This window comes from Pelodiscus sinensis, chromosome 25 (assembly GCF_049634645.1).
Source record: "Pelodiscus sinensis isolate JC-2024 chromosome 25, ASM4963464v1, whole genome shotgun sequence".
Taxonomy (NCBI): domain Eukaryota; kingdom Metazoa; phylum Chordata; order Testudines; family Trionychidae; genus Pelodiscus; species Pelodiscus sinensis.
This window is the reverse complement of record NC_134735.1, coordinates 438,429-455,004: the sequence shown is the minus strand read 5'-3', so window position 1 is coordinate 455,004 and position 16,576 is coordinate 438,429. Positions and strand designations below refer to the sequence as shown.

General features: G+C 48.0%; 1 protein-coding gene across 1 annotated transcript in view; it reads left to right on the top strand.

Moving 5' to 3' along the window:
• MYOM3 (myomesin 3) overlaps nucleotides 1-16,576 on the top strand; it is a 67,652-nt gene that overhangs the window by 11,744 nt on the left and 39,332 nt on the right. Inside the window, exons 7-15 of the mRNA XM_006130480.4 lie at nucleotides 1,139-1,227; nucleotides 8,436-8,480; nucleotides 8,991-9,131; nucleotides 10,712-10,873; nucleotides 12,383-12,524; nucleotides 12,844-13,043; nucleotides 14,139-14,192; nucleotides 14,637-14,764; nucleotides 15,535-15,718. Coding sequence (XP_006130542.2) covers nucleotides 1,139-1,227; nucleotides 8,436-8,480; nucleotides 8,991-9,131; nucleotides 10,712-10,873; nucleotides 12,383-12,524; nucleotides 12,844-13,043; nucleotides 14,139-14,192; nucleotides 14,637-14,764; nucleotides 15,535-15,718 — 1,145 coding nt within the window. The remainder of the gene's footprint in view (nucleotides 1-1,138; nucleotides 1,228-8,435; nucleotides 8,481-8,990; nucleotides 9,132-10,711; nucleotides 10,874-12,382; nucleotides 12,525-12,843; nucleotides 13,044-14,138; nucleotides 14,193-14,636; nucleotides 14,765-15,534; nucleotides 15,719-16,576) is intronic.

The window sequence follows — 16,576 nt, the reverse complement described above, 5'->3', positions numbered from 1 at the left end:
CTTCAGTGGGGTTCATGTGTTGCACAGACCCTTACACTGGCTAGTAGGCGAATCTCCACTTATGTTCATAATTCCTTGTATATGAAAAGAACAATATAATTGACCTTGATGTGTACATAAGAACAGCCAGACTGGGTCAGATCAAAGGTCATCCAGCCCAGTACCCTGTCTGCCGACAGTGGCCAATGGCAGGTGTCCCAGAGAGAGTGAATTGAACCAGTAATGATCAAGCGATCTCTCTCCTGCCATCCATCTCCACCCTCTGACAGAGGCTAGGGACACCATTCCTTACCCAGACTGGCTAATAGCCATTTATGGAGTTAACCTCCATGCAGGAGTGGCCCGAGGCTGGCTGCGGCAGCTGGCGCCCCAGGCGGAACGCGCGATCGGCGCCTTCTCCTGCTGGGCTGTCAGTGGAGTGACATCACCGGCGGGTGCCCCCGTGACAGCATCATTAGGCGCCCCGGGCAGTGGCACCCTAGGTGGTGGCCAGGTCCGCCTATAGCCAAGGGCCACCCTTGCCTCCATGAATGTATCTAGTTCTCTCTTAAACCCTGTTATAGTCCTAGCCTTCACAACTTCCTCAGGCAAGGAGTTCCACAGGTTGACTATGTGCTGTGTGAAGAACTTCCTTTCATTTGTTTTAAACCTGCTGCCCATTAGTTTCATTTGGTGGCCCCTAGTTCTTATATTATGGGAACAAGTAAATAACTTTTCCTTATTCACTTTCTCCACACCACTCATGATTTTATAGACCTCTATCCCTTTTTTAATGATTCCTAACTTCCTGTTTGCTTTTTTGACTGCCGCTGCACACTGCGTGGACGTTTTCAGAGAACTATCCACGATGACTCCAAGATCTCTTTCCTGATTAGTTGTAGCTAAATTAGCCCCCATAATATTGTATGTGTAGTTGGGGTCATTTTTTCCAATGTGCATTACTTTACATTTATCCACATTAAATCAAATAGTCTCCCATTGCAGAACCCCCCAACAAACTTGGCAAAATATAAGCCTTCCCTTTTTAACTTTTGGGATTAAAGACCAGTCCATATTGGTGTGCACTGATCAGAATTAACCCTCGAGTGGGAGCAACAAAGGCTGAAGCTTAAAAGGGAAAACAAGTAATTTCTTCCAGATGCTCCTTGGAAGACTCTGCTGAATACAGCGTTGAAGTAAAAAATCTGTATGGTGAGGCCTATTCATTTGCTACCGTGCTTGTCCAGAGTAAGTTGAGAATTCAGTTTCCTTTTTAAAAAATTGTATGGATTCTTTTCTATTTGTTTTCATTAAAAGAAATTACTGTATTAGCCACATACATATGCACAAAGGGTTTGCAGTGGGTATCTATCCAATGGGCAGGAGAAGTAGGAGGGGATAACAATTGGATTGAAAATGTATTTAAAAAGCATCAATTAATGTTTTTTTCTTAGTAAGATATGTCACTAAAGCAGTTTCAACCCTCATTAGAGACACGTAGCCAACCCATCAGAAAGCTTAGTGATTAATTTATCTCCAACCTAAGAAAGAATCATATGAAAATCCATATCAGATTAGATTTTCTTATGCACAAAATGTTAGGTCCAGAACCTCAAAGATATTATGTCTCCCACTGAAATGAAAATACCCCACAGGCATTTGGGCCTTATTCACAGTCATTGGAATTTCCTCCAACCTATCCCTGCCTAGTCTGTCATAACATGTACAAAGCAGAGTTGCTGGCACTTTATTTCCATGCCCACTTTGTCTTATAATTTTCTACGTGCTGAATGGCTGATTCATCTTCACGGTTTATTTCCTCGTATTCAAGCAGGGCGTGCAATGGCGTTGGTCAGAGGGCTGGAAGTTTCACGCAAACAGCTTGTCTGGCCTAACAGCAATTACCCTTCCCTGAAAGAGCTTTTCTCCTGGTGTTAGGAGTTGAGTTTAAAAGATATTTAACCAGCGGGTATTCGTAGGGCTGCCAGGTGTCCGGTTTTCATTCAGATTGTCCGATTTGGGTCTCTCATCCAGTAAATAAAACAGAAAATACTGTACACGTGAAACATCCGGTATTTCCTGTTTCCCTCGGACAGAAGCCCGGCGGGGAACAATTTTCCCCTGCCGCATATGGCAGGGGCAGAGGAGTGAGGAAGTGAGGCGCACGGGGCCCCTTTTTTTTTTTCGCTCAACGACTTTGGTCTCCCCCCTTTTTTTTCTCTACAGAATGTTTTCCCGGTGTTTTGGGGGAGGGGGCGGGGGGGAAGGTAGTGGTCGATATTTTTTGTTAAACCATCTGGCAACCCTGGTTCTGCCAACACAGAAATCACAACAGCAGGGCTCAAGTTACAATAGGACCCAGGATTTATAAGCCAGAGAGCTAGCTCAGCCTATGTATGGCGGTCACCATTCTTTCCCCTTCTGGAAGAGCTTTTGTGCAAAACCCCAAGTTCCTACCAGGGCCCCATTCTCATTCCCCAGCCCTTTAGACCACTGTCAGTCTAGGCCATGGGGACTGATCCAGCTTAGGGCCCCCCAGAGACCACAACAGAGACCTCAGTGCTTCCTACAGCCACGGTCACTGTGGAAACAGCTTCCCAGTTAGGGCACTGGACTCTCTCCCTCACAGTCTTTCTGTCAGAGCCTGTCAGGCCCCTTTCCCTTGGGGCCTGCCTGGATCCACCTCAAAAATGGCTACTCTTGCTTCAGCTCCTTGTGGACTCAGCCATAGGTTTCCCAAAAAATACCAAACATGGCAGGGAAAAAGGGGAAAAAAAAACCCTGCACCAAAAAAAGGGTCATTGTGCCTTTAAATCCCAGGGCTTCATGCTCCACGCTCCTCGCTCCTCGCGCCTCCTGCCCCCACCAGACGCAGCAGGGGAGGAATGTCCAGTCTTCCATCCGAGACAAACAGAAAATACCGGACGTTTTGCATGTCCGGTATTTTCTGTTCTTTTTACTGGACAGAGGCCGCAAATACTGGACTGTCTGGGCCAATACCGGACACCTGGCAACCCTACTCGGCCAGCATCTTTCAGACCCTTCTGGACACAGCTCAGCCCTGCTTTTTTCACCCTGGAGTGGATTCGCCTCGCTCCAGCGTTCCATGCCTACCAGGCCCCACCGTTCACAGCACAGCAGGGCAGGGCTTTTTGTGAAGGCGGGGCCGAGAGCCGTCTGGGACCCAGGGGGGTCTCTTTCCAGCACTGCTCCTCAGAACACACAGTTCTCATTGCAGGGTGTGTCTCAACGGAAGATGAGCCGGAGCTCTCCTCTCTGTATCTGTTGTGAGCTCAGGATAAGTTTTACAGGCCCTTTTTATGAATTCCTTTCTAGAAAGACAAATATGCAGCAAGAGTCTGCCCAAGAGAAGGCCAGACATAGGGGGAAAGAGCAAGCTGCATAGTGCTGTTACTTACTAAGGGAAATCATGCCAAACTTTGGGGAATATGCAATGGCATCTCACGGGGTCATTGTTCAGACCTTGACATTTCTAATCTATATATAAAACAATCCTGTCTTAAAAGCCTGGACTGGAATAGACCTACAGAACTATAGATAGCTAAACGTGCCCAGTGAGATCCACACGGGCAATAGAATAGCAGAGATGGGACATAGGAGGTAATCTGACTGCTCCAAAGGTCTTATTGGTAGGAGAGAGATGAGCTGCTGCAGCAATATGAGATGCAAAGCCCGCTTGATTGGTTACACAGACAAATGGGGTTTTTAAAATGAAATCTGACTCATTTTGTGCTAATTTTTTTTAAATCTCTGCTCTGGACCATGTTATCCCCATTCCTTTTCTTTGCATGTTGTGCATTGATAAAATCTGGATCCCCTTTGTAGACTCAGTTTTCACAGGAGCAGAGAGTTTTAAGGGTCATGTTTTGTTTATGATATCTCTAAAATCCATTGTTAAATAGTGCCCCATGGAATTCAGACTTCAGCATGCACACACACAGGTACGCACTCCAGTTACACTTCGTCTACACTGCAGCGCTATTTCGCATCTTTTGAGTGCACCCGTTATTTCAAAATGGGTTCGCCATTCCAATGTCCCTTGAGTAGTAAGGGACGTTTGGCGATTTATTTTGAAATAAGTGCTGTGTAGATAGCGCCACATTTCAGAATAGGCTATTTTGAAATTAACTCAAAATAAACGATGCAATTTGCGTAGCTCATTTTGAGCTCTGGTTGCAGTGTAGACACACCCTTAGGGACAGATCTTCACTTATTAGAACTGGGCCAAGGTTTATGCACAAAGCTTTGGGAAGGAGGCGACAAAAAAAAAAAAAAAAACAGATTTGGCAACACCCAAATGTTCTGCAAATTTGTCAGTTTCACCAACTTGAGTTGGTAACGAACCCCCCTAAAATAATCAGAAAAGTTTCCATTTTTTTATGCAAAATTACTTTTTGTTTCAAGATTTCCTTTACTTTCATTAAAACAACCAAAACAATTTTTAAAATGCTTAGAATCAAAATGAAACTTTTTGTTCAGCTTGGAAGCAATTTTTTTTAACTTTTTGATTTGCAGAAAATTTTGATTAATGTTTTGGGTCAAATTGAAAACAATTTTTTTTAATTCCTAGCGAACTAAAAATGTTGTTATAAGTAGAGTTGGTTCAATAATAACAATGGCAGCCACTAATTTGCAAGGCTTTCCAGTTTGTACAACTATCCTATACGATTAGTTTCATATCTGGTTCCTCTGCGTAGTCGAGGAGCTCCTTCCATTCAGCAGTGCAGCTAGCATCTGTCTCATGTTGTTTGTTTTCTCATCCTCTCCTCGGGGATGCAAATAAAAAACTCACCTACCAGCATAATTTTCTTCCATAAACTCTTGCAAGTTTCACCATCCAAACAGAGCAAAGGTGAACTCCAGAAAGCTAAGCAGTGGATCCACATGGGCGTCAGCGTGCAATGTTTATTGGATGGTGGTATATATTGGCAGCTGAGAAAACAATAAAGAACAATTTATTGGGCTGCCCAGGCAGAGAACGTGTGAATAAAAGTTAGGCTGTCATGGAGAAGGAGCACCACACTGCCGTATTTATATGACTTATTATGTTCACCTGGTTTTCAGAGGTGGTGAGAGAACTCACAGAACCAATTGACTTTAGTGTCTCTATGCAACTTGGAAAATCAGACTTTCTATCTCTAAGAATCAGGAGAATAAAACTATAAGTAAATCCTGGAACAAGACAGCAGAAATGAGATCCTTCCATGAGGGGCTAGACATATTCCAACGGGCTTCGATAGACAGCCCTGAATTGGCTATAAATTCTACAATGGGAATTAAAGTGTCTTGGTGCTGATAGGCAAAGTGGCATGAAAACAAGTAGCACACAGCACTGGCAAATACTTCCCACTACTTCCAAAGGCAGAAGTAGTATGGTTTGAATAACATGCACAAAAAAGATCATGGGCTAATTTTCCCTCTAAATTTTTCTGTCCATGTGTGAAATAAATGTTCTCTGCACCAAGGCATGTGTTGATGTGCACCACCAGTATAAACAGATGCTTCTGGCTCTGGGTGCTCTGCTAAGCAGCTAGGTGACATTTGAATTTCTCCTGAGCAGCTGTCTGAGCATACAGCTGAGAGGGAGCGCTGTCATGGAGAACTTTCCTCTCTCCCAATTCTTTTTTTCAAACCCTGCTTGTAGCAACAGAACAGGCATGACAACAGAACAAGGTGAATGATTCTTGTCATGTTCCTGGCACACCCACAGAGAAATCAGATACAAACACGAAAGGCTCTTTCTAAAAGGTGGCAACGTAACCAACTTTATTTCTTAAAATCCAGAATACTAAAGTGCAGGAAACCAAACCGAGAGAAAATGGGCTGCTCCCTAAGGTAGTCACAACTCACCCCTACCTTACTTGAGGCTGGTTCTTGTGGACCGACTGCTGAAAAATCCAGATCATTTTCCCCACGGAGCCTTGGAACCCACAGGAAAACCCAGGGGAATTAAAGTTAAAATTTTAACACAAATTTCAATACCCCACAGTTCAATCGCTCTTTCCATCCCACTATCTCAGGGGGATGTTAAACAACAGTCAGAAAAATGGGAGGGGACTCAGAGAAAAGCCATGAGAATAATTAAAGGATTAGAAACCCTGCCTTGCAGGGCTAGATTGACGGAGTTCGATCTATTTAGTTTAATAAAAAGAATATTATGGGATGACTTGCTCACAGTCTAGAGGTAACTACATGGTTAACAAATATTTAATAATGGGCACTTCAGTCTAGCAGAGATAGGTCTTGCACTATCCAATGGCTAGAAATTGAAGAGAGACCAATTCAGACTGGAAATGAAATGTAAATTTTAAACAATGAGGCTAATTAGTCCCTGGAACAGTTTTCCAAGGGTTGTGGTGGATTCTCCATCACCGGACGTTTTCAGAGCAGGCTGGGATGTTTTTCTACATGCTCTGTTCTAGGAATTATTTTGGAGGAGTTTTGTGGCCTTGGTTTTGTGGCCTCAGTTGTAGACTAACTGATGACAGTAATCCCTTCTGGCCTTGGAATCTTGGAATCTATTATAGAAATCTCTGTGGATGAGCCAGCTGTCCTTGCCCCACTTAGTATGAGATCAAATTCTCCTTTCTGAAGTGTCTGGTCAGAGCAGGACTCCATGCTATTGGCACCTCAAATATTTGTTTCTTACGTTTGCGGTCGGCAAGCCTGCACTGCCCTTTCTCCCCTGGCTGCCTGATGCCATCCTGGTGACACATCCCTTCCTTCTGCTATTTGTGTTGAACAGCCTGAGCCTAGACTCCTAAGCTAAGCCCTATACCCTGCACGCCCTGGAAGCTCTCCATGTCCCACTGAACTGGCTCCAGGCAGCCATTCTCTTGTGCCTTTGGTCTGGGCATTAATGTCTCCTTTAATTTTTTCCATGTGTGGAATACATTTAGTTATATGCACTGAGGCGTGTGTGGATGTGCACCATCCATAGAAACACACGCTGGTGGCTGTGGGTGCTCTGCTAACCAGCTGGGCAGCATCTGAATTTCTCCTGGGTGGCTGCCCAGCTGCACAGCTTGCAGGGAGCCCTGGGACTGCCAAGCCCAAGCGGTTCTTTAGATTAGGGGAGTTGCCCTGCCTATTAATGTTATTAGGGGCCCTTTGTCATCCTTCATGAACTAGCACATCCTGTTAATGGTCTCCATTTCCCCTCTTGCACCATTGCCAGCCACGTGCCGTCTGCCACCCGTAACTGTGTAATACCATCATAACGCCGACAGACCCTGCTTGTCTGGGGGCTGCGGAGCACTCTCCCACTTCTCTCTGTGCGTGGTTTCTGTACCACTCGCTGGAACGGGCACCACACCCAGCAGGTGTGTGGGTTACACTGTCACACAGCTTCATATGGCTAGGGCCATCCTTTCGACCTGACCAGCAGGGCTAATGCTTTCCCTTCACCACTCCTCTTGCCACGCACAAAGTGCGCCACTTTCATGATCCATTGTGGCCCAGGACAGATGGAACCAAGTGAGAGGCAACTTTGGAATGTGGGATTTCCTCATAGCAACGCAAAGGTTTGGCTGCCTTCCCAACAAAATCCTTTCTTCACAGCAACAGAAAATCACTTCTGAAAAGACAGTAGCATGTCCTGGTTTGAAATTCTGAATTCCATCTGTTTTAATTGCCATGTGCTAGCTAGCTGGGGAGGAAGAGACAGAGGGAGTGAATAAATTGCCACTAGTTGCATCTTGTTTTGGGTGTATTTATTCTTTGATTCCTTCAGAAGCATGATTAAATTGCATCAAACTCAAAGCCACTAGACTGTGAGGTGATGCCAGCAGGTTTTTAAGGTTTGGCTAGGATCCTTGTTTTCATGGGACAGATCGGCAAGAAACACGAAGGTGTTACAATAGGTGCTGATTCAACATGTAACACTTTTCTCTGAGCCAGTACTGAGACCATAATCGTGGAATGTTCTGTATTTCTGCACATGCTGTCCTTGGAACGAGTCACAAACCTGAAGCGCAGGCCACTTGTGGTCAAAGATTCTACATCGTTTTCTGCAGTGGTATAGTAGTTCAGTCTCAGTGTTTAGGCCATATTCCAGCTCCAATGACTAGTATGTTCTGCTGTTCTAAATCTCCCCAGCACTTTCAACAGAATACTTGTCTTCCCTGTGGTGTTGTGCAGTGTTGCTATGAGGTGTTGAGTAGATGCCATGCTCTGCCCCAGAGGTGGCTGCATTTCGGTTGTGATTCAAATAAGTCTTATCGGTTTGTTAAGCTAGTAAAAGGCTCTATGCTGGACAGTGTTCTTGCAGAGAAAAGTCACCAGGTATGTTTTGAAAGCTAGTACTTGAAAGCTTTGAAGAAGTGAGACACTCAATAAGAGTTAAATATCATTGCATAGTATTAAGAAGATAAATGTTGAAACACAAATTTGTTAAATGTGTTTATTTCTCCCATCCCCGCCACCTTCTTTTACAGAATATTATGAGAAGGAGTCAGGATTCGATTCAGAAATATACAAGAGTGAGTAAATTGTTGCTGCGTTTTTACATACGGGCTGAGGCTCCCTGGAACCTTCAGACAGGGGGACTCTTCCCTGTAGCATGTTGTTTATGAAAAGCACCATGCACGTGGCATTAGAGGAATTATTACGATAATGGCACAAACCAAGGAGGCTCCTGGTTTTTACTGTGACAGTGGCTACGATTTTGGTATGGAAACTTTTAGTACATTTCGTAGCAAAGGTGTGGAGGGAAAAAACAAAAGGGGATGGGGGGGAGGGTGACAATGGCAACTGCTGTTCCAAGGCCTGAAGTCAGCTGCCTGCACTGGGCTTTGTGACTGTCACATGGGGCTGCTGCTCCAGTCAGGTTTGGTCCATCTGCCTCTCAGGAGATGCAGAGGACACGTGGGTGACCTTGCAAAGGACATAGGTTACAACAGCCCTCGGTCGAGGGGCCTTGATTCTAACCCAGTTTCTGTGGCCATTGTGACAAACCTGTAGCCTTCCTCACGGCTGCTCTGGTTTCGCAGGGTTGCTCATCAGCCAGGAGGCAGATTTTGCCTTTTCACTGAAACCGCTGTTCTCCAGGGAAAAGGAACCTTTCACTCTCTCGTCCTTCTTTTCTTCTGATCTACTGCCACACCAGCGCGATGTCACCTGGCTCAGAGATGGTGTGTATTCCTAGCCACACAGCTTTCTTTGAGACGGCTGCTCTCCCCTCTAAGCCCTGGCCCAGTGCTTGCAGAAGAGAACGAGGTGTCAAGATTTCTGGGTTCTAGTCCCAGCTCTGCTCTAACCATAACTTGACTTGGGCCTCCATTCCTGAATGTGTCAAACAAGGCTAAGACACCTGCTTTGTGGGGTGGCCTGGGCAGCGAGACATTTGGGTTTGTAAAGAGTCGTTAGAAACCTTGGTTCTCCATGGTGAAAGTGCACAGTGGTGCTGTTATATTCCTGTGAAGCCAGAGGAGACGCTGGTGAATGAAGTAAAATGCAGACCTCCTAGGCAGCCCATAGGAGATAGACATGTCACAACAGAGCAGTCAGCTGCAGAATCAAGAGCACTGGGCTTTTCCAGGACGCCATTTGCCCCTGTACTTTTAAGCTATGGGAGGCTGCACCTGTCCCGGGAGTAACACGGGAAGACTGCCTTGGCCTCACAAGGAGACTCAGCAGACCGTGCTGTGATCTAGAGATGGGCCCGAGCCAGAGTCCAGATCCACATCTGAACTCTCCCAAGAGCTGGGGATAGAGGCAACTTACTCTGGTTTGGTGCACGCTTGAGCATGGGGCTCTAATCTTGGCTCTGCCACTGGCTTGCTAGGAGACCTTAGACAAGTCACGGTCCCTGCTCCATGCCTCAGTTTCTTGACTTGTGAAATGAAGCTACTGAGCTCCTTTATATGAGAAAAGTGCTGAGTACTGTAACAAAGAGTCGTGGCTTCTAGTGGCCCTGAGGGCAAATGGCTGCTATTTCCTGAGGCTACGTCTACACTGCGCATTCTTGCGCAAGAAGATGTGCAAATGAGGCATGGTGATGAATATCGCTGCACCTCATTTGCATACCTAATGAGCTGCCATTTTGCACAAGGGGCTTTTGCACAAGAAGGAGCAGCCTATGCTGCTCCTTCTGGCGCAAAACCCCCCTTTTGCGCAAGAGCCGTTCTGCCTGAAAATAAGCGGTAGAACAGCTCTTGCGCAAGAGGGGGTTTTAGCACAAGAAGGAGCATTATAGACTGCTCCTTCTTGCGCAAAAGCCCCTGGCTCAAAATGGCGGCTCATTAGGTATGCAAATAAGGTGTGGCAATATTCATCACCGCACCTCGTTTACATATCTTCTTGCGCAAGAATGTACAATGTAGATGTAGCCTGAGAGTGAACAGAATTACTCCCAAACCGCCTGTGTCGGCGTCCAGCACAAGCAAAAAGCAACCAATAGAAGGCGGATGAGGCCAGCCCATGAGTGTGCCTCAGGAGACGGGGCTGAAGCTTTCTCTTCATTGGCTAATGAGCTTAGCGGTGCGCTCCCCGGCAATGCCTCCAACTGCCCCTAGGCAGAAGCTACTCGGGCCCAGCAGCTCGAAGGAATTCATGCACGTCGCTCCCACCGAAGTCGAATCTCTTGGAGGCACTGGGCCTTGCTGGCTGGGAGGCAGAGCTGTGCAGGTGCAGGCCAGGGTCCCCTGCAGCACCCTCCCCTCTGAATAGGGCAGTCCAGAGGGAGTTTCACTGAGTTTTCATCTCCCCGTAGGCGAGTTTCTGAAGGATTCCGATCGCCAGCAAATGACGTGTCTGGATCGTGAGGCTTCTCTGACCGTGTCGTGTGCTCACAAGGAAGATGAGGGATTCTACACTGTCCGTGTCCCTACGCTGGATGGGTACCACGAACAGTCTGCTTACGTGTTTGTTAGAGGTACCCCCGTTTCCTATCCTGTTTAAAGCAGGGCGGTGGGTACAGGAGGCAGGCGAAGGCACTGCCTTCCCAAACTGCTAGGCCTGGCCCCACCCACACTCTGACGCAGTGGAGAATTCCTTCCCTCCGAGAAATGGTCTGTGTCACATCTCAGAACCGATGGGGGAACCCAGCTTCACCCTTAATGCAGGGGTGGGCAATACAACAGCAGCAGAGTCCCAGGGCTAGCCCCTGCTGGGCCACTGCTGCAATTATTTACCTGCAGGTTCAGGCGATCCCAGCTCCCACGGCCAGGAATAGCGATCCACGGCCAACGGGACCTGCAATCGCCCGGACCTGCGGAGGCACAGGTAAATATGGTGGTGCGAGGGCTGCCAGGGGCTAACGCTGGCAGACTGACTCGGGGCCACACACTGGTATTTGCCCACCGCGGCCTTAATGGCTAAACAGAGGGCAGCGGCACTCTCCATGGGCTTTCAGGAACAAGATTTACAGAACTGCCATGAGTCATATTTAAAAGGCAAGGTCAAGGTTGCTTGTCAGCTGTCCTCCTCTAATTGCAGAGCCTGTTTGCTCTATCAGCATGACAAATGGTTTTCACTCTGATCAAATGCTGGATTATTTTCTAATACGCTGAGTAGGTCAGCTCTTGTCTTCTCAGTATCTTAAAAAAACTGACCTTGTTATTAATCTGAAAAGAAATTACTCACAATATGAATTATTCAGAACTGGATTGCTAATATTTTCCAATCCTTGTGCATGTATTAGGGTCACAGTATAATATAGGAAGCTCCTCTTGTGGCTGTTTGGAGTGATGTCTTCCTCTTAGTGTTAAATACATTTATCTACAGGTTTACAAAGTGAATGTTTCCCTCACCATGTGGATCAGACTGTTTGTTTTCTATATATTCCCAGAGAGAACAGTGAAACGAGAGAGCGTAGATCAGATTGTGAATTCTCCCTTTGTACAGTGTCTAGCATCCCAGGGTGCCCTAAGCACTACCGCAGGAGTGGCCAACTCGTGGCTCATGAGCCGCATGTGGCTCTTTACCCCTGAAAGTACAGCACGTGAAGCTGCCCCCTGCGCCCCTACAAACGGCCCTGGCTCCCTCTGCTCACTGGTGGCAGCGGGAACCTGATGTGGCCAAAAAGCCTAACCTGTAGTTTTTAAAGGGGCAGTGTCCTTTTTTGCTCAACAACTCTGGCTGGTGGGGAGCTCTTCGTTTTTTGTGGGGGTTTTTTTTTTTTTGGCTCAACAATTCTGGTGCGGCTCTTCATTGAATGGGTTGGCCACCCCTGCACTACTGCATTACCAATGAAGGATAAGGAGAAGAAAGAATACATCGCTCCATGAGAGAGAGAGCACAGTGTGTGTGTTGTCCATTGCAATCTGCAGCAAGCTGAACACTAAATGGCAGCCTCTTTCTGTAGACAGCGGCATTTAGAGACTAAACTATTCAGAACACGGGGAGAAAACAATGTAACTGGCATTGCTCTATATTCTTTTAGATGCTGCGGCAGCAACCGCCGGTGCACCTGGTTCCCCGCTCAATGTGAAGTGCCATGATGTAAATAAAGATTGCCTGCTCCTCTCCTGGGTAGCGCCCAGCGATAGTGGAGCAAGTCCGGTCTGTGGTTATCTTATCGAAAGGTCGGTACGATTCTGACGCTATTGTAGTGTAGGGGCCCTGGTAGTGTCACCGGGCAGGGACACGCAGGCTGTTCTGGAATGGGCCCCTGCTCCACTCCTCAATTCCTGTTTAATCAGTGGGAGTTTTCTTCTCCCCCCACCCCCATTATGTTGTGATGCAGACGCAGTGAAATAAAGCAGCAGGTTCCCAGCCCGCAGTCTTGTGAGCACTGAGCTCCATTTGCTGCACTGAGTGGTCCCTTTACAAAAGTTACAGCCTGCAGAAGGCCCACTGCCACACTGGGGGACTCCCGTGTGCATGGTCTGTGCTTCGTTGCAGGCGCGAGGCGGGCACAGACGAGTGGGAGCCATGCAACGAAATGCCCGTGAAGACCTGCAGGTGCCCTGTTTTGTGCCTCATGGAGGGGAAGACGTACCAGTTCCGGGTGAAGGCCGTCAACCACTCAGGCATCAGTAACCCTTCCAAGGCCAGCGACCCAGTCACAATGAAAGACCCCAATGAGGAAAAAAGAGTGATGAGTAGGTATCAGTGTGATGTAGTGGGGGTACTTGCTGGGCTGTGGTGACCTCTTCTGTCTGGAGCAAGACCCAGCAGGGAAAACCTTATTATGCAAAGGTACCATACCGGTTGAACCAACCCCCCATGGGGAGAAACAAAGGGAGGTGGATGCTGCCCTGGCTGGGGGCAGGGCTGGAAGAGGGGGAGTTAGTTCCTGTCTGGAAAGCAGGGGAGAAGGAACTGGGGAGGGAGCTGGGATTCCCCTATCTCAAGGGGGGCACTGAGGCCTCTTGGCCCCCAGTTCCTGTAACCAGATTACATCTGTGCTATGCTGTATCCTGGAGGAGCAATAAACCACCCTCAGTTCCACTGGCTGGTGGAGTCTGTTTGTGCCATTTCGGGGTGCAGGAGACGGGGGACTCCCAACGCGCCGTCACAATCAGCAACAGGGTATCATTCCCCTCTGTGCTCTGTGAGACTGCAGTTTGACTTACCCCAAGTGTCCCAGGCTCACAGACATCACTGCAGCACTTATGCTGCAAACATGCCTCTGCTCGAGGGAATCCCCTTGAAGTCTTGGTCTGGCCTGAAAAAGCTGGAGGCAGACCGGCCTATTCCACCGTTGTCACTTTGTGAGTAGTGCTGGGTAGGAAAAGACCGTGGGCAGATCCTCAGCAGGTGTAAATCCTCAGCGCTCCAGGGAAGCCAATGAAACCAGGACAGTTGGCACCACGTGAGGGTCTGCCCTGATCATTCTGTGGGTAACCCCCTTACCCAGACACTCTCAGTCTCTGCTCGCACACCCCAGCCTGTCTGGAGTGGTTGCAATGAGAAGACAAAAGTGGCAACGGGTAAACCAAACCTTGGCCTAAAACGGGTCGAACTCTGCTTTGGTGGTTTTTCAATTTCAAGTGAGTTACTATATTTGTTTAATTAGTTTTCAGTTTGTTGTACTTCTCTTGGTACAACCAGCTGCTGGCAGAGAGAAGGCCAAACTGCCCCAGTTTATGGGCTTTGTGTGTATATGGGCAAACCCAGGGTTCTTGTCTCTGCCTTTCCACAAAACGTGTAGCTTTTTCTCCAGGTGAATGATACAGATTTTATTTAATCACTAGCTATCCCTTATGATGACGGAAAGAAGATTACAGTTTCCAAAGATGAACTGGAAGGTAAGTTCAAACATAAACATAACCCTCCTTTCATAGATGAATGCCTGCAGTAGCACAAGGATGCCAAAATGATATTTCCTAGGACTCTAGGGGAAATATACACAGGAAAATGTTTTCTTACACTCCAAGAAAACAGAAGCATTCCAGGATCCAAGGCCAGTTTACCAGGGAGCCATTCGATACTGTTAGACTCATGATTGGATGAAGCACAGAGTAGTGTAGAGTTTTTGCTAGAAGCAAAGGATTATGAAATACAATTTTCAGAAGGGCCCAAGTCCCATTTTTAAAAGTGACAACAGCCCAGATTTTTAAAGGCGTGTTGGGGTTGTTCTGCTCTCTGCTGCAATGCCTGACTGGGTATTAGCCATAGTGTTGGGCTCCCAGGCCATGTCTACACTGGCCGATGTAATCACTGAACCAGTATCAACTTCCGGCTTCCCACAGGCACGATTAAAATTCCTTTGCCTCCTACCAATGTTCACGCGAGTGAGATCAAAGAAGACTACGTGGTCCTTGCCTGGGATGAACCAGATCCCCGGGGCAAGGAGCCACTGAGTTACTATGTGGAAAAGGTGAGGAACGAATCCACGGAAGGGTGAGTGTTGCCCCTCTGGAGACTGGGAGTGGAACATCCTGCGCCTTTCACTCTGGGCTACCTCTCGGAGGCCTACAAGGTCAGTAGTGACAGAATGTTGCTCCCAGCGTGTCAGTGGCTGGCTGTGTCCAGTGAGCTGTGGGTGGGTCGCAGTTCCCTGAAGGGAAGCTTTCCACATCACACCTGGTGCCCCTGCGGGTGGCCTCAGCAGCGAGGCAATGGGGTGCGGATGCTGAGCTATGCGCTCTCCTAAGCACGGTCACTTCAGACCCAAATGAGACACCCGGAGCAGGTGGTGTGTGGGGAGCTGCCTGTGCCCTGTCGCTAGGACTACATTTACAAGAGCCAACCCAGGGGATGGGAGGAAGGAATCTTCCTTCCATAGGTGACATGCTGGTGGCTACTTCAACTGTATGGCAGGAGTAGCCTCCACTGGGCCTTACCTGGCCATCAGCAGTGGAGAGGATGGGAGGAACTGCATTGTAGCAAGCTGCCTTGGCTCTTCTCAGACATTTGCATGCTCCAGTCAGATCTGCCCCACATGCTTCATCCCCCACCTGCACAGCCGCGCTGCACCAGCTGTGCTGCAAAGGGCCTGCTGTGGCTGACGAGGTAGGGGCTAGATTTGCCCCCCAGAAATATTTAGTTCAGGCACACGAGTTCTTGATTTCACAGATACTCAGTTACACAGGAGGACAGACGGTTTTCATCTCTCTAAACCATCAATCGCCATCTTTTCCTTGTCAGTCCCTGGCAGGCAGCAACAGCTGGCAAAACGTCAATCTGGAGACGGCCGTGAATTCCCCGCGATTTGCGCTGTTTGATCTTGTGAAAGGAAAACCGTACTGTTTCCGAGTGCGCTGTGCCAACAAGTACGGAGTGAGCGAGCCATCCTTGCCCAGTGAGCCCATTGCTGCTGGTACAAAATTAGGTAACAGTATAAAGAGCATGACACTGACAACATGGAAAATGCCTTAAATGCAAGCGTCATCGCACCGCAGTCGGTTAGCACAGTGTAAATCGAACCGGCCAGTGAGGCTGGAATTAAAATCATTAAAGAAAGGAAACAGATCAAGTCCCTCCACTCCATTCCATGCACGCTTCCGGCACTTGCTCATGTCTCCAGTGCGGGGAGCCCTGGAGCTTAGTGCACGAGCCTAGGCTGCTTGAGTTAAAAGCCAGCTGGCTCTCAGCTATGGCTGCAGAGCAAACACATTCTTTTTCTCTGTAACTGGTCGAAGTGCCTCTCCATGGGGCAGTGACCCACACCCAGCAGGTGGATTACGCTTGCTCTAAGGCAGATTGAGCACGTAGCTGCACAAAACTTCCTACCTGCCAGGGTGGAATAAGTTGCCTAGCGGGTTGTGGAATCTCCATCACCGGAGATATTGAAGAGCAGGTTGGACAGACACCTGTCAGGGATGGTCTAGATGGTGCTTGGTCCTGCAGTGAGGGCCAGGGACGGGACTCGATGACCTCTCAAGGTCCCTGCCTGTTCTAGTGTTCTGTGATTGTATGAAAAAGGAAGGTCACAGTAGGGATGTGAAGGACTAGTCACCTATCCGATGAGCAAATGCTTGTTGGCTAGTCAACAGGATAGTCAACTAGTCGCTTCCCCTCCCCTTGCTGCCTCTATCAGATAAGTGGGGGGAGGGAAGTGGAGGGAGGGAAGAAAAGGGGGTATTTCAAAGTGGCAGCACCACTTGAAGCCTGGGGCCAGATCCCGTTTTGAAAAGCTGCATCCAGCCCAGGGCCAGATAGGGTTTCCCCAGGCCGCAAGTGGCGTTTC